Source organism: Mustela lutreola, chromosome X (genome assembly GCF_030435805.1).
Source record: "Mustela lutreola isolate mMusLut2 chromosome X, mMusLut2.pri, whole genome shotgun sequence".
Classification (NCBI taxonomy): domain Eukaryota; kingdom Metazoa; phylum Chordata; class Mammalia; order Carnivora; family Mustelidae; genus Mustela; species Mustela lutreola.
Genome location: NC_081308.1, coordinates 118,014,272 through 118,032,430, shown reverse-complemented (window position 1 = coordinate 118,032,430; position 18,159 = coordinate 118,014,272). Strand labels below are relative to the sequence as shown.

The 18,159-nt window shown below is 42.5% G+C and overlaps 1 protein-coding gene and 1 non-coding gene across 2 annotated transcripts; both read left to right on the top strand.

The window, feature by feature from the left end:
- The first annotated feature begins 8,809 nt into the window (after nt 1-8,809).
- On the top strand, nt 8,810-18,006 carry RBMX (RNA binding motif protein X-linked). The gene is made up of 11 exons (XM_059157584.1): nt 8,810-8,979; nt 10,085-10,214; nt 10,405-10,511; nt 11,044-11,215; nt 11,779-11,931; nt 12,384-12,498; nt 12,596-12,721; nt 12,859-12,941; nt 13,579-14,795; nt 15,708-15,790; nt 16,746-18,006. Exons 2-9 carry the CDS (start codon nt 10,106-10,108, stop codon nt 13,887-13,889), a joined length of 1,176 nt encoding a protein of 391 aa, XP_059013567.1. The 5' UTR covers nt 8,810-8,979; nt 10,085-10,105; the 3' UTR covers nt 13,890-14,795; nt 15,708-15,790; nt 16,746-18,006.
- Nucleotides 10,263-10,331, top strand: LOC131822398 (small nucleolar RNA SNORD61). The gene has a single exon (XR_009350257.1). It is a non-coding gene; the product is annotated as a small nucleolar RNA SNORD61 (small nucleolar RNA).
- Nucleotides 18,007-18,159: the final 153 nt, after the last annotated feature.

Sequence of the window (18,159 nt, the reverse complement as noted above, 5' to 3'; positions counted from 1 at the left end):
CCCACAAGGCTTCCTGCTTGCGCAGGGAGTCTCCTTGGGATTCTCTCCCTCTGCCCCTCCCCCCACTCGTGAGCTCCCTCGCTCTCAAATAAATACAACTTCAAAATAAATTAAAAAAAAAAAAAAAGAATTGAGGGGACGCCTGGGTGGCTCAGTTGGTTAAGTGTCTGCCGTTGGCTCAGGTCATGATCCCAGGGTCCTAGGATCGAGTCCCGAATCGGGCTCCTTGTTCAGTGAGCAGCCTGCGTCTCCCTCTCCCTCGGCCTGCCACTCCCCCTGCGTATGTGCTCGCTCGCGTGCGCGCTCGCTCTCTCTCTCTCTCTGACAAATAAATAAATAAAATCTTGAAAAAAAGAATTGAGGTCAAATATTGTTAAGTTGGGGGGTGGGAGGGAAGTGATGCTGGGGGTAGAAGGTTAGAGAAGAGTGGAGAAATTTCTACAAAATGATTGCAGTAGGTAGGACAGTTAATTGACTAAAGATATGTAGTAAAATTCCTCATCTGCCCGACTGTGTCAATTTTTCCAGTAGATATGGAGAAATTAAATTTTGGGTTTCACCCAAGAGTGAGGTTTTTGTCACCTTAGTGTCTCAAAAAGACATCCAGTAGCTCATGCCAGAATCCTGGCCTCACTGGGGATTCCTCCCTCCCTCCCCATAGCCAATGTGCCACAAGCTCAATAGTTAACCCTTGGTATAGAGCTTACTCTTCTCTAGACGATGTTATAAATGTGTTGCATGTATTAAATTCATTTAATACTGACCCTTCCTGTAAGTATTATTATAATCTTCATTTTGTAAATGAGGACACCAAAATGCAGAGAAATTAGTAATTTGCTCTAATTCATACAGCTTGGAAGTGGCAAAGCCTGGCTTCAAACTGGGCATTTCAGCACCTGCCTAGTCTTTAGGCAGGCTATTGTTGTACCCGAGTTTTCACATCCGAGAGACCACCAAGGAGCCAACACCGATGCAATCACACGAGGGTTTATTCAACAAGCTTAAGCTTGGGCCCAAGTATACCCAACACAGCAGAGTAGGGACTTGGACCCCGAGCTTAGTTAAGGCAGGGGTATTTATGGGTTCCTGTTATTAAAGAAGGGTGGGGGTTTCTGGAACCAAAGCAGGGTGGGGGTTCTTGTTACTAAAGCAAGGTGGGGGTCCTTAGAACTAAAATAAAGTAGGGGAAAGTTCAGCCCTTGGGTACAGGGATCTGAGATGGCTGCCAGAGCTAAGATGGCTGTACTTATGCTAAGGCTAAACCTGAGGTGGGATGGCCTTAATTTTTCTCGGCCTTCACACTATTCTGCATTGTTTCCACTTCATAACCAGATTTCTAATCTACCCATGTTTCTCTATCTCCACAACCACTACCCTAGCGTAAGCGGCATCCTCTCCTGCTCTGAATACTGCCTTAAACTCATAAGTGGTTTTCTGGCTTCTGTGCCTGCCCCCTTTATCACTCATTCTCTTCTCAGCTGCTAGAGTGATCTTTCAAAAATACAAACCAGCTCAAGTTTTTCTCCTGGATAAAAGCTTCTTATTGCTCTTAGCAGAAACCCCCCAGATCTCAGGCAGGACTTGGAAGGTTCTGGATGCTCTGACACTTCCCCAGTCTTCCAATGACACCACTTGCCACTGTTTTCTTTACTCCCCCATGTGTCAAAGTGGCTTCATGTAAGTTCTTCAAACACATCAAATTCTTTTCCTCAGCAGGGCCTTTGCACGTGCTGTGGCTACTATCTAGAATGCTCTTCCTATGGGTGGTTTCTTCCTGTCATTGAGAACTCTTAGCTTCCGTGTCACTTCCTCAGAGAGATCTTCCCTGGCTATTGTAAGTAGGTTTCCTCCCCTTGCACACACATACTTTAAAAGAAAGTTCTGTATCTCAGCAACTTGTGTTATTCATAGCGATTTTCACTTTTTAAATTTTCTCATCTGTTTTCTCTCTCTCGTGTGCTCGCTCTTTCTCTCTCCCTCTCCCACATACACACCCCAACTAAAACCTAAGTTTCATGAGGGCAGAGAGAAAGTCCATTTTATTCACTATTGTATATTGCAGGGGAGCAAAACATGCCACCCCAAAGTGTGTCTCTGTGAAATGTGGGTTACTTTTGGCTGGTGATTTTAATTTTTTTTTAAGTAAAAAAAATTTGCCTGGTGTGGGGCTTGAGCTCACGACTCTGAGATCAAGAGTTGCATGTTCTGACAACTGAGCGGGCTAGGCCACCCAGGCTGATTATTTTGGAAAAAACAGAGGACTCAGGAAGTTTTTGTTTTTGCCTCTTAACTGCCTAAAAGAATCTAGATCAAGGACCTGCTCCAGGCAAGGAGGTATCAGCATAGGAAACTGTAGCTTAATAGAAACTAGGTGTAGACAGGGAATAACTTTGTGAAGTCTGTTAGAATTCTCTGTCCCACTGTTTCTGAATAGCCAGGCAAACATTTGTTTACCAAATATTTGCTTTTTCTCATCTTCCTGCGAACTGCCTGCCTTCCCTTTGGAGCCCCAGACCACTACTGCCTTCTCCTTAATCTAGAATGACATACCTACTTCACTTTTCCTGACTGTCTTTGGAATCTCTCATGTGGGGTGTGTGTGTGTGAGTGTGCGCGCGCGTGCGTGAGTGTGGATTCCCTGTAGGTACATAATTAAACTCGATTTTCTCCTGTTAATCTCTCTCATGTCAATTTAATTCTTGGACCAGCCTGAAAAACCTTGAAGAACAGAGGAAATTTTTCCTCCCCAACAATACAGGTCCCAATCTTGGTGACTAATGCCCAGTAGTAGGTAGCTGATCAATAACCAGTCAGGGAATGAATTAATAAACTTGAGGCAGCTGAGGGGTAATGTGTGACAGGAGGTTGGATATGCAGGTCGAGGAGCTCAAGGAAGAGATCTGGCATGGAAATACAAATCCGGGGAAACATAAGGGTATTTATTGCAGTGGACACTCTGGTAACGTATTCGATAACCTAAGAAGTGAGACCAGAATGAAAAGGCGAGAGGGTCTAGCAACAAGTCTTAAGAAACTCCAATTTAAAAACCTCTTATAAAGAAGGAGCCCTTCAAAGACATTTGAGGATGAATGAATGCTCTTACAGTCAGATGAATCAGTCTTTTCACTCATGCCATCTGGATTTTGTGTCAGAAAGTCTTTTGGCTTCAGCCTTCAAAATATATCCAGAATATAATAACTTCTCACCGCCTCCACTACCGTCTCCTCTATCCCAAACCCTATTCCGATAGTCTTCTCATGGGTCTCCCTGCTTTCACCCTCGCTCCCTACAGTGCATCCTGGAAAGAGCAGCCAATGTGAGACTGTTAGGAGGTAAGACAGGTAAGTCACTCCTCTGCTCCCCGATTGCCAGTGGCTCTCGATTTCAATCCCAGTACAAGGGGAGGGGGCAGAATTTGCCACCCGCAAATAAGCCTCTTTGGCAAAAGGGTTATTTGCAAGGGATTATTTTTTAAGAACTGCAAACTCAGGAGAAGCCCTAAACACCCAAGTAGAAGTTGCCTTTTCAGAAGACACATTAACATTTACAAGGGAATCTCCAGTCGTTAGGGTGTCTCCCTTTGTGGACCAGGAAGAGGATGACTCTAAACCTCTAGAAACTCTTACCAATGGAGAAGGTAATGACTTAAACTTGCATAACAACCTTACCCTTGTTTCTTGTTCATTGTCTGCTGCCCTCCCATAAGGTACACCCCCATCCCCAATGTTTTTCTTTTGTTGTTAGCTGAAGATGCTAATTAAGATGATGGCTAGGGCCATTTCAGAGAGATGCTCAGATTTCCTGGGTCTATTCCATGCAGGTAGGGACACATGCTATTAAACTTGTTTTTCCTCCTGTTCATCTGTCTTTTTTTATGGGGTGAGGGAGTATATCCTCAGCTGAGAATTTAGAAGGCTAGAAGGATAATTACTTTTCCTAACAAAGGTAAAGACTTCACCACTGTCTACAAACATCTACAGGCTCTGGCCCCTCTGCTACTCAGAATCCTCTCATGCTCCTGGACTCGGTTTCAGCAATACTAGCTTCTTTGCTGTTCTTAGAACATGGCGGGTAGGCTTCGTCTTTCTGGCGAACTTTCTTCCCAAATATCCACACAGTTTACTCCCTCTCTTATCTCTGCTTCAAATGTCACCTTAGTGGGCCGCCTGGGTGACTCAAGTCAGTTGGGCGTGCACCTTCAGCTTGGAATCATGATCCCGGGGTCTTGGGATCGAGTCCCACATTGGGCTCCCCGCTCCCTGGGGAGCCTGCTTCTCCCTCTCCCTCTGCCTGCCGCTCCCCCTGCTTGTGCTCGCTCTCTGTCTCTCTATCAAATAAATAAATAGATAAAATCTTTAAAAAATGTCACCTTAGTGAAGCCAATTCTTATCTACCCCTTCAATGTTGCCCCTTTCCTTTCCATACTCCAGACACCCCCCTCCTTTATTTCTTGCACACCACTTTTCAATTTCAAACATACTGATTGATTGATTGATTTGGATTGTTTACTGTCTCCCCCCACCCCCCACCGGCAAAATGTTAGCTCCGGGTCAGCAGGCGCTCTTCTTTCATTTACGGAGGTATTCCCAGCACTTATTTCTGTGCCAGCACAGAACAGACACTGTGTTTGGATAAGGATTTGCTAAGTGAATAAAGGAATGGATGGAATTCTTCATGCCCGGATGATAAAAACACCTACCCAATTTTCCTCTAGTACTTCAGTGGTTCTACCCTTTCCATTTAAGACTTTGAACTGGAATTTATTCCGGGGTCAAAAGTGTGGTTATGAATCCAGATTTTCCCCCCTTCAAATGTCTAATTGACACAATTTATTGCAAAATCCATTGTTCGCCACCCCTTCATTTGAAATGTTTCTGAAAACATACTTCAGGTCCTTTTAATCAAGTATTAAGTTCGGTTAAAACTCATTGCCTCCTTCATTGTGGCGAAAGGTCCCGCAGAATTAGATCTTCATCTCTTCAACCAGTTTCTATAGTGATACCAGAGCCACACTTTGGCTTACAAAGTTTTTATTTCTTGCTTATTGTAGCGAAATTGGCTATCTTCTGGACAGTGGCTGCTCTAAGTGGTTTGGAAAGTCTCCCAATCATTAATCTCATGAAATTCTTCCCTCCCTTCCTTCTAGCTCAAAACCAGATAACAGATGTTTCTAGAACGCGTGGCAGTACATCTTTCTGGCGTTTGGAGAACAGGCGTAACTGGATGCAGAACTAGCGACCTTATATCTGCCCTTCGTGGGAAAATGCAAGCCTGCCCAGAGAGCTTCGATTTGCTCGTCTCGGAAGTGAGCCCTAATTTGATGATCGTAGTTTCTTTTTTTTTTGGAAGGTTTTTTTTTTTTTTTAATTAAGCAAAAGGTATTTCTTAATCATTTAATTACTTTTAAAACTATAGGGTGCTTTTCGTTGTCGTTTGTTCTAGTATTTAAAAAAAGTGAGCTCTTTGCAGGTAAATTGAGATTTAAGACAAGGCTACAGTATTCATTAAATACTCACTATGCCCCCATCTCATACGGAGTACCATGGAGAATAAAAAGAGCTTGCAAGTCATTCAGCCAACATTTATGTGGCCCTGATTATACTCCAAGGATACAGAGCAGTTAAGTAATATTGCTTGACTCTGTCTATCAGTCAATCATCGAGATGGCATCTGGAGAGAAATAACCAGACCGAGGGAAAATTTATAGTAAAGAGAACAACGTGTAACTATACTTAATGATAATCCAAAGGAGTAAGTTGAAAGAAAGCAGCTAAGGGAAAAATCGAGAGGATCCATGAAGGGGAGGGATGGGTTTCAAAGCTTCCTTTTGGCAGTGTGAGTCCTGCTTTTCGCATTGTCCACTGGCCAGATCCCTTACCACTGGGCAGGCCCATGTCCCCTCTCCAAGATTACGTCAACAATACCCTGCTTCCAGCTCCTCCCTCCCCCAATACAGTCTCCAGGCAGCAGCCATGGTGGTCTCTTTAAGATGGAGTCTGATTACCACGTGCCACCCCTAAGAAAGGCTTCCCTCTTCATTGCTACCTGGATCTAGTCAGTAGGCCCTCCCTCTCCAGTTTCTTTTGTCCCCTCTGTCCTGACTTGCATTCTGGCTTCTTGTCCTTGGAAGTCCTGTCCCCACCCCACACCCCACCCTCCTGGGCACTAATTGCAAAGACCAGATCTCTCTGGTCCATATAGATCCACATTTCCCTCTTGACACCCAGGGGGACAGGGACATTTATGATAGAGTTGGCCCTGTTCTGCTCTAGACTGGGGGAGGCCTGGCTGAGTCTCAGAGCCTGGGCGAAGGTCTGGTAGTGCTCTGTCTGGATTTGAGACAGAGAAAGACAGCGCCTGCCAATCCAGGGGGAAGGATTTCTTCTGATTCCTCCTGGGGCTGCAGACTGCTTGCTGAGCCCGACATTTAAGTGGTTTTTGCCAACCTGGCCGATTCCCAACTATTGCCATAGCCAGCAATTTAAATAACTCATCCCGAAGGCAAATGGACAGGACTTTTGCTTTATTTGTCATTATTTGGCTAGGAAATAAAGGAACCAATATGCTCGCCATACTGATTACTACTGAGTATCAGCCCCTCCCGTAATGTTAATAATGCAGAGCTGGTTCCAAGGCTCCTTGGGGTTTTTACCCAGAACCTGAACATCATTTACTACTACCTGCCTGGCATATATCCTAATACACCATGGGCAGAGTAACTGTGTTTTTTTTTTTAAGGTTCTATTTATTTACTTGCCGGGGAGAGAGAGAGAGAGCACGCACAGGAGTGCACAAGCAGGGGGGAGCTGGCAGGCGCAGGGTGGGGGCAGGGGAGAGGCAGGCAGAGGGAGAAGCCGACTCCCTGCTGAGCAAGGAGCTCCACTGATCCCAGGACTTCGGGATCATGACCTGAGCCAAAGGCAGGCGCATCATCAATTGAAACACAGGCGTCCCTGGGCTGGGTTATTTTAACTGTGAAGAAGAAAAGTAACAATTGTTCACAAATCCTACCCCCACCAAGATCAACTGGTAACAGTTCAGCATATTTCCTTCCAGTCGTTTCTCTCCATACACAGATTTTCTAGTTAATAATGTGTGATCTCGCGCCTTCTTCTCCCATCGTGTTCTCTTTTGTGGTGGGCTCATTCTTGTATTATCATCTGTAAGCAACAATTTAGCTCTGATCTCCACTCTGAGCATCAAGTTGTCCACGTCTCCATCCCAAACTTCCTTCTCTGCAACCATTTTGGTAAATGCCGCCCCCCCCCCATTTATGCCAGGCAGCTACCTGGTCATGCATACCGACCTCTGTTGCCTCAATTCCACCCCAGCCCTTTCCCATCTGATTCATTAGCAAATTCAGTGCACCCTACCTGTCCCATACACCTAAGGATTGATTGTTCCTTCCTCCCCATCCTCACGGCCACGCCCCTAATTCAAGGCCCCATCCGCTCTCTCCAGGTCTGTTAACACAGTCCCAGAGGTACTTCTGGTTTCACACTTAACCTTCTGCAATCTTTTAATGGGTTCCAAGATTCTGCCTACCTCCTCGGTTCCTTCGCTCTCTCTCTTTTTTTTAATTTATTTTTTATTTCTTTTCAGTGTAACAGTATTCATTATTTTTGCACCACACCCAGTGCTCCATGCAATCCGAGCCCTCCCTAATACCCAACACCTGGTCCCCCCCCCCCCCCGTCACTTCAAACCCCTCAGATTGTTTTTCTGAGTCCATACTCTTGATACCCCTTTAATTCCTGACACCCTGGATCTCTTTCTGTCTCTTGATCCCTGCAGGGTCTTTCCCTCCACTTTCTTAGTGCTCCCTCTTTTTGAAAAGCACTCCCATGGCTAGTTTCTTTTCTGCATTCAGTTCTGATGTGGCTTCTAAAAATCAAATTTGGTCTCCTGTATACTGCCCACCAGAGCACCTAGTTTGCTTCCTGGCACTAATCACAACACGTAATTGTTTTGTTATTTGTATTGCCATTTTTTCCGTTGGGTTTTAAATAAATCAGAGAATGTTTAACTTTTGTAATCCCCCCCAACACGAGTGGATTGACATAGAAAAAAAGACACAATGCCCACTTAAATTTGAGTTAACCATTAAGTTTTCTGTACATGGTCTGGGGATATACATGCTTTAAGAATTTATCTGAAATTCAAACTTAACTGGGCGTCCTTTATTTTTATTTGCCAAAGTTGGTAGTTCTACCTTCGATGTAAATGCTTTCTTGCCCTTGTCTCCGCTTGTTGAGTTGTAACCCCGCAGCCTGCCTTTGATTAGTAGGTGTTCAGTAATTGTTCTCTGTGAAATGACTGCTGTTTCGTACTCTTTCCTCCCCTAAGTAACGTTCATTTGTCAGAATTTTCCCCACCCACTAAAAGTTCCCGTTGAAGATATTTTGGGAAGATATATTTTATTATCTAAACTTCTTTGTTTCCCCTTGACGCAAAATTAGCACAGTTAGGATCAACCTTCATCACCTTGCTTTGATAATTAAATGAGTTAACGGGTATAAAGTTTAGCACCGTGCCCGGCCCCCGGAATAAGTCATAAATTTCAATTCGGTATTAAACGCAGACCTTGAAGCATTTTAGCGGAAAGCAAAAACGCGGGTCTGGGGAGCACGGGTGGGGGCTGGGAAAACGGTTACAAGCGGGCGCCGGCTACAACGCCGAGGGCCTGGGGTAAGGGGTGGGACAAGGAGTGAGTGACAGAGAAGAAAGCCAATAGGGAGACTGGGAACGGCTCCCCCTCCCTTTGCGTTTCAAATTCTGAGCTCGGTTTCCATCCGGGTCCTTCAGCCTCGTTCCCGGGCAGTATAAAGTTTGCTGTCTCCTTTGTTCGCCCTCGTTGCGCAGTATTGCTGGCGGCTTCCCTCTTCCGTTCGCGGATCCGGCGGCACTCCCTCGTGCTGAGCTGCTACGAAGCCCCTGCCGGCGAGCTCGTAGGAGCTTGGAACCGTTGTCACCCCTCCGGTACGTGTTAGCCTTTCCTTCGGCCGTTTCGCGTGTCTTCTTGCCACGTTAGAACTTGGGATTATCTCCCTGGAGATGGGGGTGGCGGGCGCCATTTTAAGAACCGAAAGGGGCCGACCTATTTCGATAAAGCGGCGCGTGTGCGAGGAAAACAGACGTGGGGGCTCCGTCCCGCTGGGTGCCTCTCGGGAAAGTTTGGTTGTCGCCTGCGGGGGTGGTGCCGGAGGTCGGGGCTGAAACGGGACGAGGGCAGAGCGCGCCACCGCGGTACCTGCATTGGGATGGCGCTGGCGCTACAGATGGGCACGTGCACTTTTACGCGGGTCCTTGTTCATTGGCAGCCTCGGAGAGGAGGCCCTTTGACTTCTCGCAGCCACTGCTGATACCAAAAGTTACTCCCCTGACCAGTGTAGGTTTTCCTGGGCCGAATCCAAGTGTCGCCATTTTGTGTTTTCCACGCGGTTTTTAATGACGGATTTTAATTGGATTCTGCTGCAGTCATGGAGCGTTGAGTGATACGATGCGCGCTTCCACCTTCCGTTATTATGAAACGATACTGAAACCTTTTTTTTTTTTGTTCTAAAAGAACCTTTTCGGCGGGTTTAGGGGTTGGTTTAGAAGAGGAGGTATAACTTGGCTCAAACTTTAAATTTCTATTTAGATTGACTAGAGAATCCCAATGAGGAAAGGCAAAGTTCTTGGAAGAGGACCTGTATCTGGCCTGTGACCTTGAATGAGGCGATACGCTTTAAAAAAAAACATTAGGGTAATTAGAAGGTGATAATTGAATCTTTAAAAGGAACACATCTAGGGTTAAAACTAGAATTGCTTTTTCAGAGGCTGAGTAGCTGTTACTTTATTAAAATTGTCGAGGTGGATTAAAGATGAAGGTATTAAGTGGTCCTTTAGTTTAAGGTAAATTGCAGCATCACTCAAATACTTGAATTGGTTTCCTGCTGAGGCTTTAGGAAAGTAGGCTTTTTGGTGTCTGCTGTTTTTAAGGAATGATAATCTTAGTGAAAGAAGAAATATGCACTAGTAAATAGACATGTGCCCCATAAACTTGAACTTTTTATAGGGAGGTAATACTGCTCTTTTTCAACAGACTCTCACCAGGGGGGAAAAAATGGTTGAAGCAGATCGCCCAGGAAAGCTTTTCATTGGTGGCCTCAATACAGAAACAAATGAAAAAGCCCTTGAAGCAGTATTTGGCAAATATGGACGAATAGTGGAAGGTGAGTTATTTGAAAGGATATAGGGAGCTGTTAAAGTTTAAAATGTAAGCTGTGATGTATTTGATTGCGTTGATGGTTTGAAATGATACATTTTGTCCTCTAAGAAGTTCTGAGCTTACATGTTGTAGGTGCACTTTTGTTATTTAATTCGAACTAGAGTAACCCCCCCCCCCAAAAACGGCTTTTTCAGTTCTATTGATGAAAGATCGTGAAACCAACAAATCAAGAGGATTTGCTTTTGTCACCTTTGAGAGCCCAGCAGATGCTAAGGATGCAGCCAGAGACATGAATGGAAAGGTGAGATTGCACAATGGTACTGTTTCCTAATGCATAAAGAGTGTTACTGAAGTCTGGTCTAGAAAAGTTCTTGATTTGTGTTTGAATGTATACCTTTCCAGAACCCGCTAATCTTCTGCCCTTTGTAATTTCATGCTTTGCAGAGTTGTGGATTGTACTTTTAAATTGTTTCAGTTGAGAAAATTATATGACCGTGTGTTCTCTAGAATCATAGAATGCCTCGATATCTTGGCTTTCCTTTGCTGTTATCACATTTAATAACAAATTGATTGTCTAGCTTTTAAAATGTTATTGACCAGCAGTGTGATGGATTCACTTTAATGTTGGAGTTAAACTGATTAGTATCATTCTAAAAAACTTAGAATGGAAAATGACCCTATATTTTATCGCTTTTCTCAGATTAATTGGTGAGCTAAATTTACCTAAAAACTTATATTTTTGGAGGGCACGTTGGTGTAATAACACATAGTGAATGGATGTGCAAGGTCTTCTTAAATATTGATGCAGTTAACTGTTTTCGGTGTTTTTTTAGTCCTTAGATGGAAAAGCCATCAAAGTAGAACAAGCCACTAAACCATCCTTTGAAAGTGGTAGACGTGGACCACCACCACCGCCAAGAAGCAGAGGCCCTCCAAGAGGTCTTAGAGGCGGAAGAGGAGGAAGTGGAGGAACCAGGGGACCTCCCTCACGTGGAGGGCACATGGGTAATGACTTCTACCTTAGGCTTGTTGTAGAATTAGGAACTGTAAACCCCACACCAGTCTGTGCATTGGTTAAGTCCCGTAGTAAATGCTCCAGCTTTTGATCATGAAAAGACCTCATTCATCAAAGTCATGACTTCAGAGAAACCTAGAAGGCATCCTAAGTTAGTATTTAAAAAAGCTAGGCTCCCATCTATTGCTAATAACTCTTGGTGACAGGTAATGAGTAAGTCTTGCATTGGATGTAGAGATTACTTAAATACCAAAACAATAAAACCGTGGACAACAAATTTGTCCAGAATTTGCAGAAAATTTTTGATGACATGTACTTTGGTGTATAAAAATGAAACAGTTTGTATTTTTCTTTGAAGCAACTAAAGAGTACACTTTAGTTATATTATTTTGTTAGTTTGTGTCAACTCCCTTAGAGTTGTTAGTCTTACTCAAGTGAAAAAGTCCGATTCCCCAACTAAACAGAAAATGGTCATTGATAACAGCAAAGTAAACATAAATAGCTTTTATTGATGCTGGAATTAATAATGTTTCTCTTTTCTATTTCAATGTAGATGATGGTGGCTATTCCATGAATTTTAACATGAGTTCTTCCAGGGGACCACTTCCAGTAAAAAGAGGACCACCACCACGCAGTGGTGGTCCTCCTCCTAAAAGATCTGCCCCTTCAGGACCAGTTCGCAGCAGCAGTGGAATGGGAGGAAGAGGTAAATGCTGGATTTATAGAACATTCTGTTGTCCCACTATAACAAAGGATTGGTCAGTGATTTTCAAAAATGATGCTTCAAAATAAACGTAGGGGTGCCTGGGCGGCACGGTCTGTTCAGTGTTTTCCTTGCCCCACATGGATCTCCCTGCTCAGCCTGGGGGGAGCCTGCTTCTTCCCCTCTCTGCTGCTTGTGCTTTTTCTTGCTTGCTCACCTGCTCAAAATCTTCAAAAATGTTTTTAAAGCCTTAAATGTTAAAAATGATGCTTAATGAAACTCTCTCATGGACTAGGCTTGCATAAAGTTAGAAGTACTGAAAAGAATTTGGTTTGTGCGAAGGAAATTTTTAAAGAAACTCCTTTCCACGGTCTCGTCTTTAAGTCACTGCTTTTCATTGCCTAAATGTACATGCACATTTTGGTTATATTGAAAAAAAATTTTTTTTTCTTAAGCTCCTGTGTCGCGCGGAAGAGATAGTTACGGAGGCCCACCTCGAAGGGAACCCCTGCCCTCTCGTAGAGATGTTTATTTGTCCCCGAGAGATGATGGATACTCCACTAAAGACAGGTAACCGATGAGAGTAGTTAGTTCGTTGTCTTAATAACTGAGGTTGAAGGGAGAACCTAGGAAAAGTGTGAACCGACTTAAATTTTTGTCTTTTCAGCTATTCAAGCAGAGATTACCCAAGTTCTCGTGATACAAGAGATTATGCACCACCGCCGAGAGATTATACTTACCGTGATTATGGTCATTCCAGTTCACGTGATGACTACCCGTCAAGAGGCTATAGGTAGGGTACTAACTGCTGCCTGCCGCAGCTTGCTGTAAAAAATGGAAGTCGCTCTGAAATTGATGTCTTGTGCCTTAACAAGTGTTTTTTTTTTTTGTTTTTGTTTTTGTTTTTTTTTTTTTTCATTTTAACTGCAGTGATAGAGATGGCTATGGTCGTGATCGTGACTATTCAGATCATCCAAGTGGAGGCTCCTACAGAGATTCATATGAGAGTTATGGTAAGATACTGGTTGAGGGTCTTTGAATATCACCAGCTTGAGTTTTTAGGTTCATGAGCCACTTTATTAGGCTGTGTGGTGCTTGCTTTTTAAAGGGATATTTGCTTGCTTTTAAGGGGTACCTTTATCAGCTGGGCTTTTCCTAGTTTTGTGAGGGGCTTTTGTTTTTTCTAAGTTTTTTTTTTTTCTTTTTGAGGCTGTTTGCTTGCTTTGGAGGGGATTTTGCTTGCTTAAATTGGCAGCCTTATGTGTTTTCCCCCAACAGTGAAAATACAGTTTAAAAATTTTATTAACAAGATCAAATGTTTACCATTGCAATATGAAGGAAAGTCTACAGTTCAAAATTGCAACTTATCACTGGAAAGTGTCTGAGTGCCTACTATAAAATAACAAGCTGTCTGGAATATCCTCTTGAAATACACACCGTCTTCAGTCTTTTCAAACAAACATTAAAACCCATCCATTTCCGTATCTCAGCAGATGAGCAAATCCCTGTTAATGGCCAGCAATGGCAGAGTTTAAAACCTCCCATTTAAGAAAGTAAACGTTTAATACAAGAATTCTGTAAATTCAGATTTAAATGTTGTATATATACAATTTATAGTGTTGCCATATTACCTGACCATTGACCCTGCAGGTAACTCACGTAGTGCTCCACCTACACGAGGGCCCCCGCCATCTTATGGTGGAAGCAGTCGCTATGATGATTACAGCAGCTCACGTGACGGATATGGTGGAAGTCGAGACAGTTACTCAAGCAGCCGAAGTGATCTCTACTCAAGTGGTCGTGATCGGGTTGGCAGACAAGAAAGAGGGCTTCCCCCTTCTATGGAAAGGGGGTACCCTCCTCCACGTGATTCCTACAGCAGTTCAAGCCGCGGAGCACCAAGAGGTGGTGGCCGTGGAGGAAGCCGATCTGATAGAGGGGGAGGCAGAAGCAGATACTAAAAACAAACAAAACTTTGGACCAAAATCCCTGTTCAAAGAAACAAACAAAAAAGTGGAACCTTTTCTGTCATAACTACCCAAGGACTACTAAAAGGAAAAATTGTGTTACCTTTTTTTAAATTTCCTGTTTAAGTTCCCCTTCCATAATTTTTATGTTCTTGTGAGGGAAAAAAAGTAAAACCTGTTTAATCTTATTTGACTTTATGACATTGCTTTCAATAAGCAAATGTTAAATGTGTTAAGACTTGACTTGTGTACTAGTGTTGTAATTTTTCAAGTTAAAAGTGTCCCTAAAGGCCACTTTTCCCAGTAAGTGAGGCAAAGCAATTCTAAGACCTTCCACAAACATCTAGCCATCTAAAATGGAGAGGTGAATCCTTCTGCCTATACAAACAAGCTAGCTGTTAGAGGGTGGTCGGGGTATGCTACTCGTAGGGTTTCAGAGGGTCTTCAAACTGAAATCTCAAATGTTCTCAGTATGAAAAACCTGAGATCAGATGCTTATGTAAGGAAAGTGCTATTCACCCAGTAAACCCAAAAAACCAAATGGATAATGCTGGCCATATTTTGCCTTTCTGACATTTCCTTGGGAATCTACAAGAACCTCCCCTTTCCCCTCCCCCCAATAAGACCATTTAAGTGTGTGTTAAGCAACTACAGAATACTAAATAAAAAGTTTGGCCAAAACCAACCATGAAGCTGCAAACGGTGCTTGCTCTTACTGTTTCAAATTTTTGCAACTCTGTAGTGTCTCACTTTTAAGGAACAGCTTGATTGCAAAGGAGAAAATAGATAAGCAATGAAGTTATCTCCAACTTCTCAAAGGCTTATGACTTCTAAAAAGTGAATCTATCAGCATTCCACATCAGATTTAAAGCATCAAATGCCTGTGAAACAGCAAAGATGGTAAGCAAAGCAAACTAGTTTTTCCGTCTAAGTCGAGATTGAACACTTACCTTCCTCATAGTACAGTGAGACATACTGTACCTCATGGCAATGGAAATGCTTTCTAGATTTAAAAAAAAAAAAACTTTTGGAAAAGCAAAGTGTTCGATAGCATATTAGAAGTCCTCCAAATTCAACACATGGATTTTTCTTTTTCTTTTTTTTTTTTTAAAGCATGTATGACAGTTAAAGGCCTTAATAATACAGCTGTTGTTTACCAATGGCAATCTGGGGCTCGGGAGGGGGTGTCTTTTTTTTCTTTTTTAAGTATTTTTTGATGAAGACCTTTAAACATGCTTCATACGTTTTAACATTTTTCAAAATAGCCTTTTAGTCAATATAGGAAATGGCTTAAGTTTGGGGTCCCGATCTCTGCCCCTGTAAGCCATTGCAAACTTGACATTTAGTTGGATGCCTGACATGTTTTTAGTTCTATGGAACTACACTGTATGGAGAAAATCTATTGCAAGTGGTCTTTAAAAAGCAAAACCTGAGGCAGCATGACCCAGGTCCAGCCATGAAGTTGAAAAAGATGCTCTTGAATATAGTAAACTTGAAGACCTCCAACTAAAATCCTTATACTGCACTTATTCCTTCAAATAAGTTTTGTCCGTTCAACTTATGGATTTAACATGGCAGTGCACCATTGGAACAGAATGAGAATCCATAAGCCATGCGACCTAACCATTTTAAGCCATTCCAGTCCATCCCAAGCCAGTGAACCTACCACCACTTTGAGAATTAGTAGAACATGAAATAACGTTAAGCTGCAAGTCTGAACTTGCCTTTTCTTTCTGGAAAAGAGCAGTTGTAGGCAAGTTTTGAAGATTTTCCTTTAAGAGCGGTAACTAGTTACATATTTAATTTTTACAGGTTGAGGATTTTGGTCATTATGCTTGGAGTGCTGATTAATTCACACTAGATAAAGCTGGCAGCAAGAGAAATCAAATGCTAAGGTAAGTTTCAGAAGCTGTGGCCTTAGAGGTGTAAGTAATAGCTTTTCACTATGCATACCTGTGGTATTAAGTTTCTTTGTGAAGGGGCTTGTAACCCAACTTGTGGATTAGGAGGATAAAGTGCTGTAATGTGTAACCCCTTGTACGTTCATTTACCCATTAGAATGTAGGGCAAAGTTATTTTAAACAGGTGTGTTTCCGTTAGTGGCTCAGTCATGCCCCTATTGATTTTTCCTATATTCTGTACTTTCCAATGGAGTTAACTTATCCTGTAACTGGAAGTTTGTACCTCTTAAGCTCCTTTATAATTAGCTTATTTTTGAATGTATAAAGCTTGCTAATATAGTCCCCATAAGCAGTGGTTGATTGGAGCTGTACACTTTATATGAACAAACTTGACATGCATGAGGTTTAGACTTGTTCTCGTGCATTTTTGTAAGAGGTTACCCCCTTTTTAAAGATTTTACTTATTTTATTGACAGAGGGAACACAAGTAGGGGGAGTGGGGGAGGGAGAAGCGGGCTTCCCGCTGAGCAGATAGCCCAATGCGGGGCTTGATCCCAGTACCCTGGGATCAAGACCTAGGCTGAAGGCAGACGCCCAATGGCTGAGCCACACAGGTGCCCAGAGGATCCCCTTTTTATTATTGGTGCGCCCTCAGCCATAGTATAACTTGACTAAGGGGAGAACAGATGCCACTGCTTCTCAGTTCCCACTTGGAGAGTGGTGGTGTCACTGGTGTATTGATGACCTAGTAGCACTCAGTATTCCCAAACTGATAACAGGAATTATTAATGAATGTGTTTGGTTGCATTTTAGAACTTGCAGCTTAAAGCACATGTTTCGTTGCCAGTTAAAGCAGTAAAAAAGTATATTTAGAGAATGGGTAAGGGGGGAGTAATTTCCAGTGTAAAAGAGCGTCTTGTGATCTGATCACATGCTTTTCATTTTACAGAGTTGTTGAAGCAGAAGAATGCTGATTGTCGATAAGGCACAACAGTTGCATAAGCAGTACTCATCAGAATTGGTTTGGTGCAGGCAATAGATTTTTGCCTTCGAGGGTTCCTGTGGATCTAAGGAAGGAAGGAAGGCATGGCATCAGTGTTGGTTAGCACTTAACTAGGGAGTGGTAGTTACTTTAAAAAAGTAATTGGCCAGATAAAGGGGAGCAGCTAAGGAAATTGGTAAGTGGAGGTAGTAAGTTCTTGTGGTTCTTTATGTGGATTTTACAGCTTTGGTTTTCATTTTGCTAAAGTCTTGGGGACAGCTCTGCAATTTAGAACTTCTAATTATTGCTGTCAGAAAGCTGAAGTAGAAAAATGAAAGGCATGAGTGGTAACTCTTTATCCAGTAAACTGATTTTTTCAGCAAGTGGGGATATTTGATTTGGTGTAGTTCATCCAGAAGTGGGGTTCAGTCATAAAATGAAGGAAGTAGCATCTGGAAACTAAAGTAACTGGAAACGTAGCTGAAATGATTGAAAGCACACTTGAAAAACTGGAAACAAATTGGGCCACTTGGCTTTTTTTAAGTGTACTATTTGTAAGTCTGCTTTACCCCACCACCTGTCTTGGAAACAAACCAGTTGTGTTGGAGATTAAAGCTGATAGTATGTAAAGCTAATGTTCTTAAAGGGACTGGATTGGAGTTGTTGGGTTAGAAGAACTAAGTACAAAAACTTCTGATATTTTTTTTTCCATAGTAAAATCAGTGCTGTCATGTTTAGTCTTCGCAGTTGTGAGAAATAGTCCAAAAATTGTAACCCTCATTGGACAGGCTCTTCCAATCCTAGACCACAATGAGGGATTGACCAATTTTAAGTAGCTGTTGCACTTAACATAGCTGTCTTCCTTGGTCCTGTAATGTAAACTACCTGGGATTAGGTTTCTCATTACTTCTTGGCTCTGGAGATTTTATTTAGGTAAATTGAAAATAGGGTAGAACATAGAAATTAATCATAGTAAATGTGAATACTAAATTCAAATGAAGCATACCTAAATCACCATTCAGCTGTTTGGCAAATAGTTTACTGACCCAGCAGACTTATACCCCCATTGGAAAACGAATCTGTCTTGATTCTTACGGCTTTATACTGGTTGTAAAATGATAAAGAATGTTTTGTTTAACAGTAGTTGAATATAGAACTTAGATATTATAGATCACTTTTCTCTTTTTGGAATGTTTTGTATTTGAAACTTAATAAAACTTAACATGCATTTTTTGTGGCCCCTGGGTTCTTTTTATTTTTTACAACAAGGACTACAGGCTTTTCAGTATTCTCTTCCTATATCTCCTCCCCCAAACTACTTCTCACATACTTCTGGCAATTCTGAGCAGTTGCCACAGAACATTGTCACCAAGATGGCCTG

Excerpts from the sequence above, each read along its gene's own strand:
- RBMX (XM_059157584.1), top strand. The coding sequence starts at position 10,106 with ATGGTTGAAGCAGATCGCCCAGGAAAGCTTTTCATTGGTGGCCTCAAT. Across the intron at positions 11,932-12,383 it reads CAGTGGAATGGGAGGAAGAG|CTCCTGTGTCGCGCGGAAGA; the intron begins GTAAATGCTGGA and ends TTTTTTCTTAAG. Across the intron at positions 12,499-12,595 it reads GGATACTCCACTAAAGACAG|CTATTCAAGCAGAGATTACC; the intron begins GTAACCGATGAG and ends TTGTCTTTTCAG.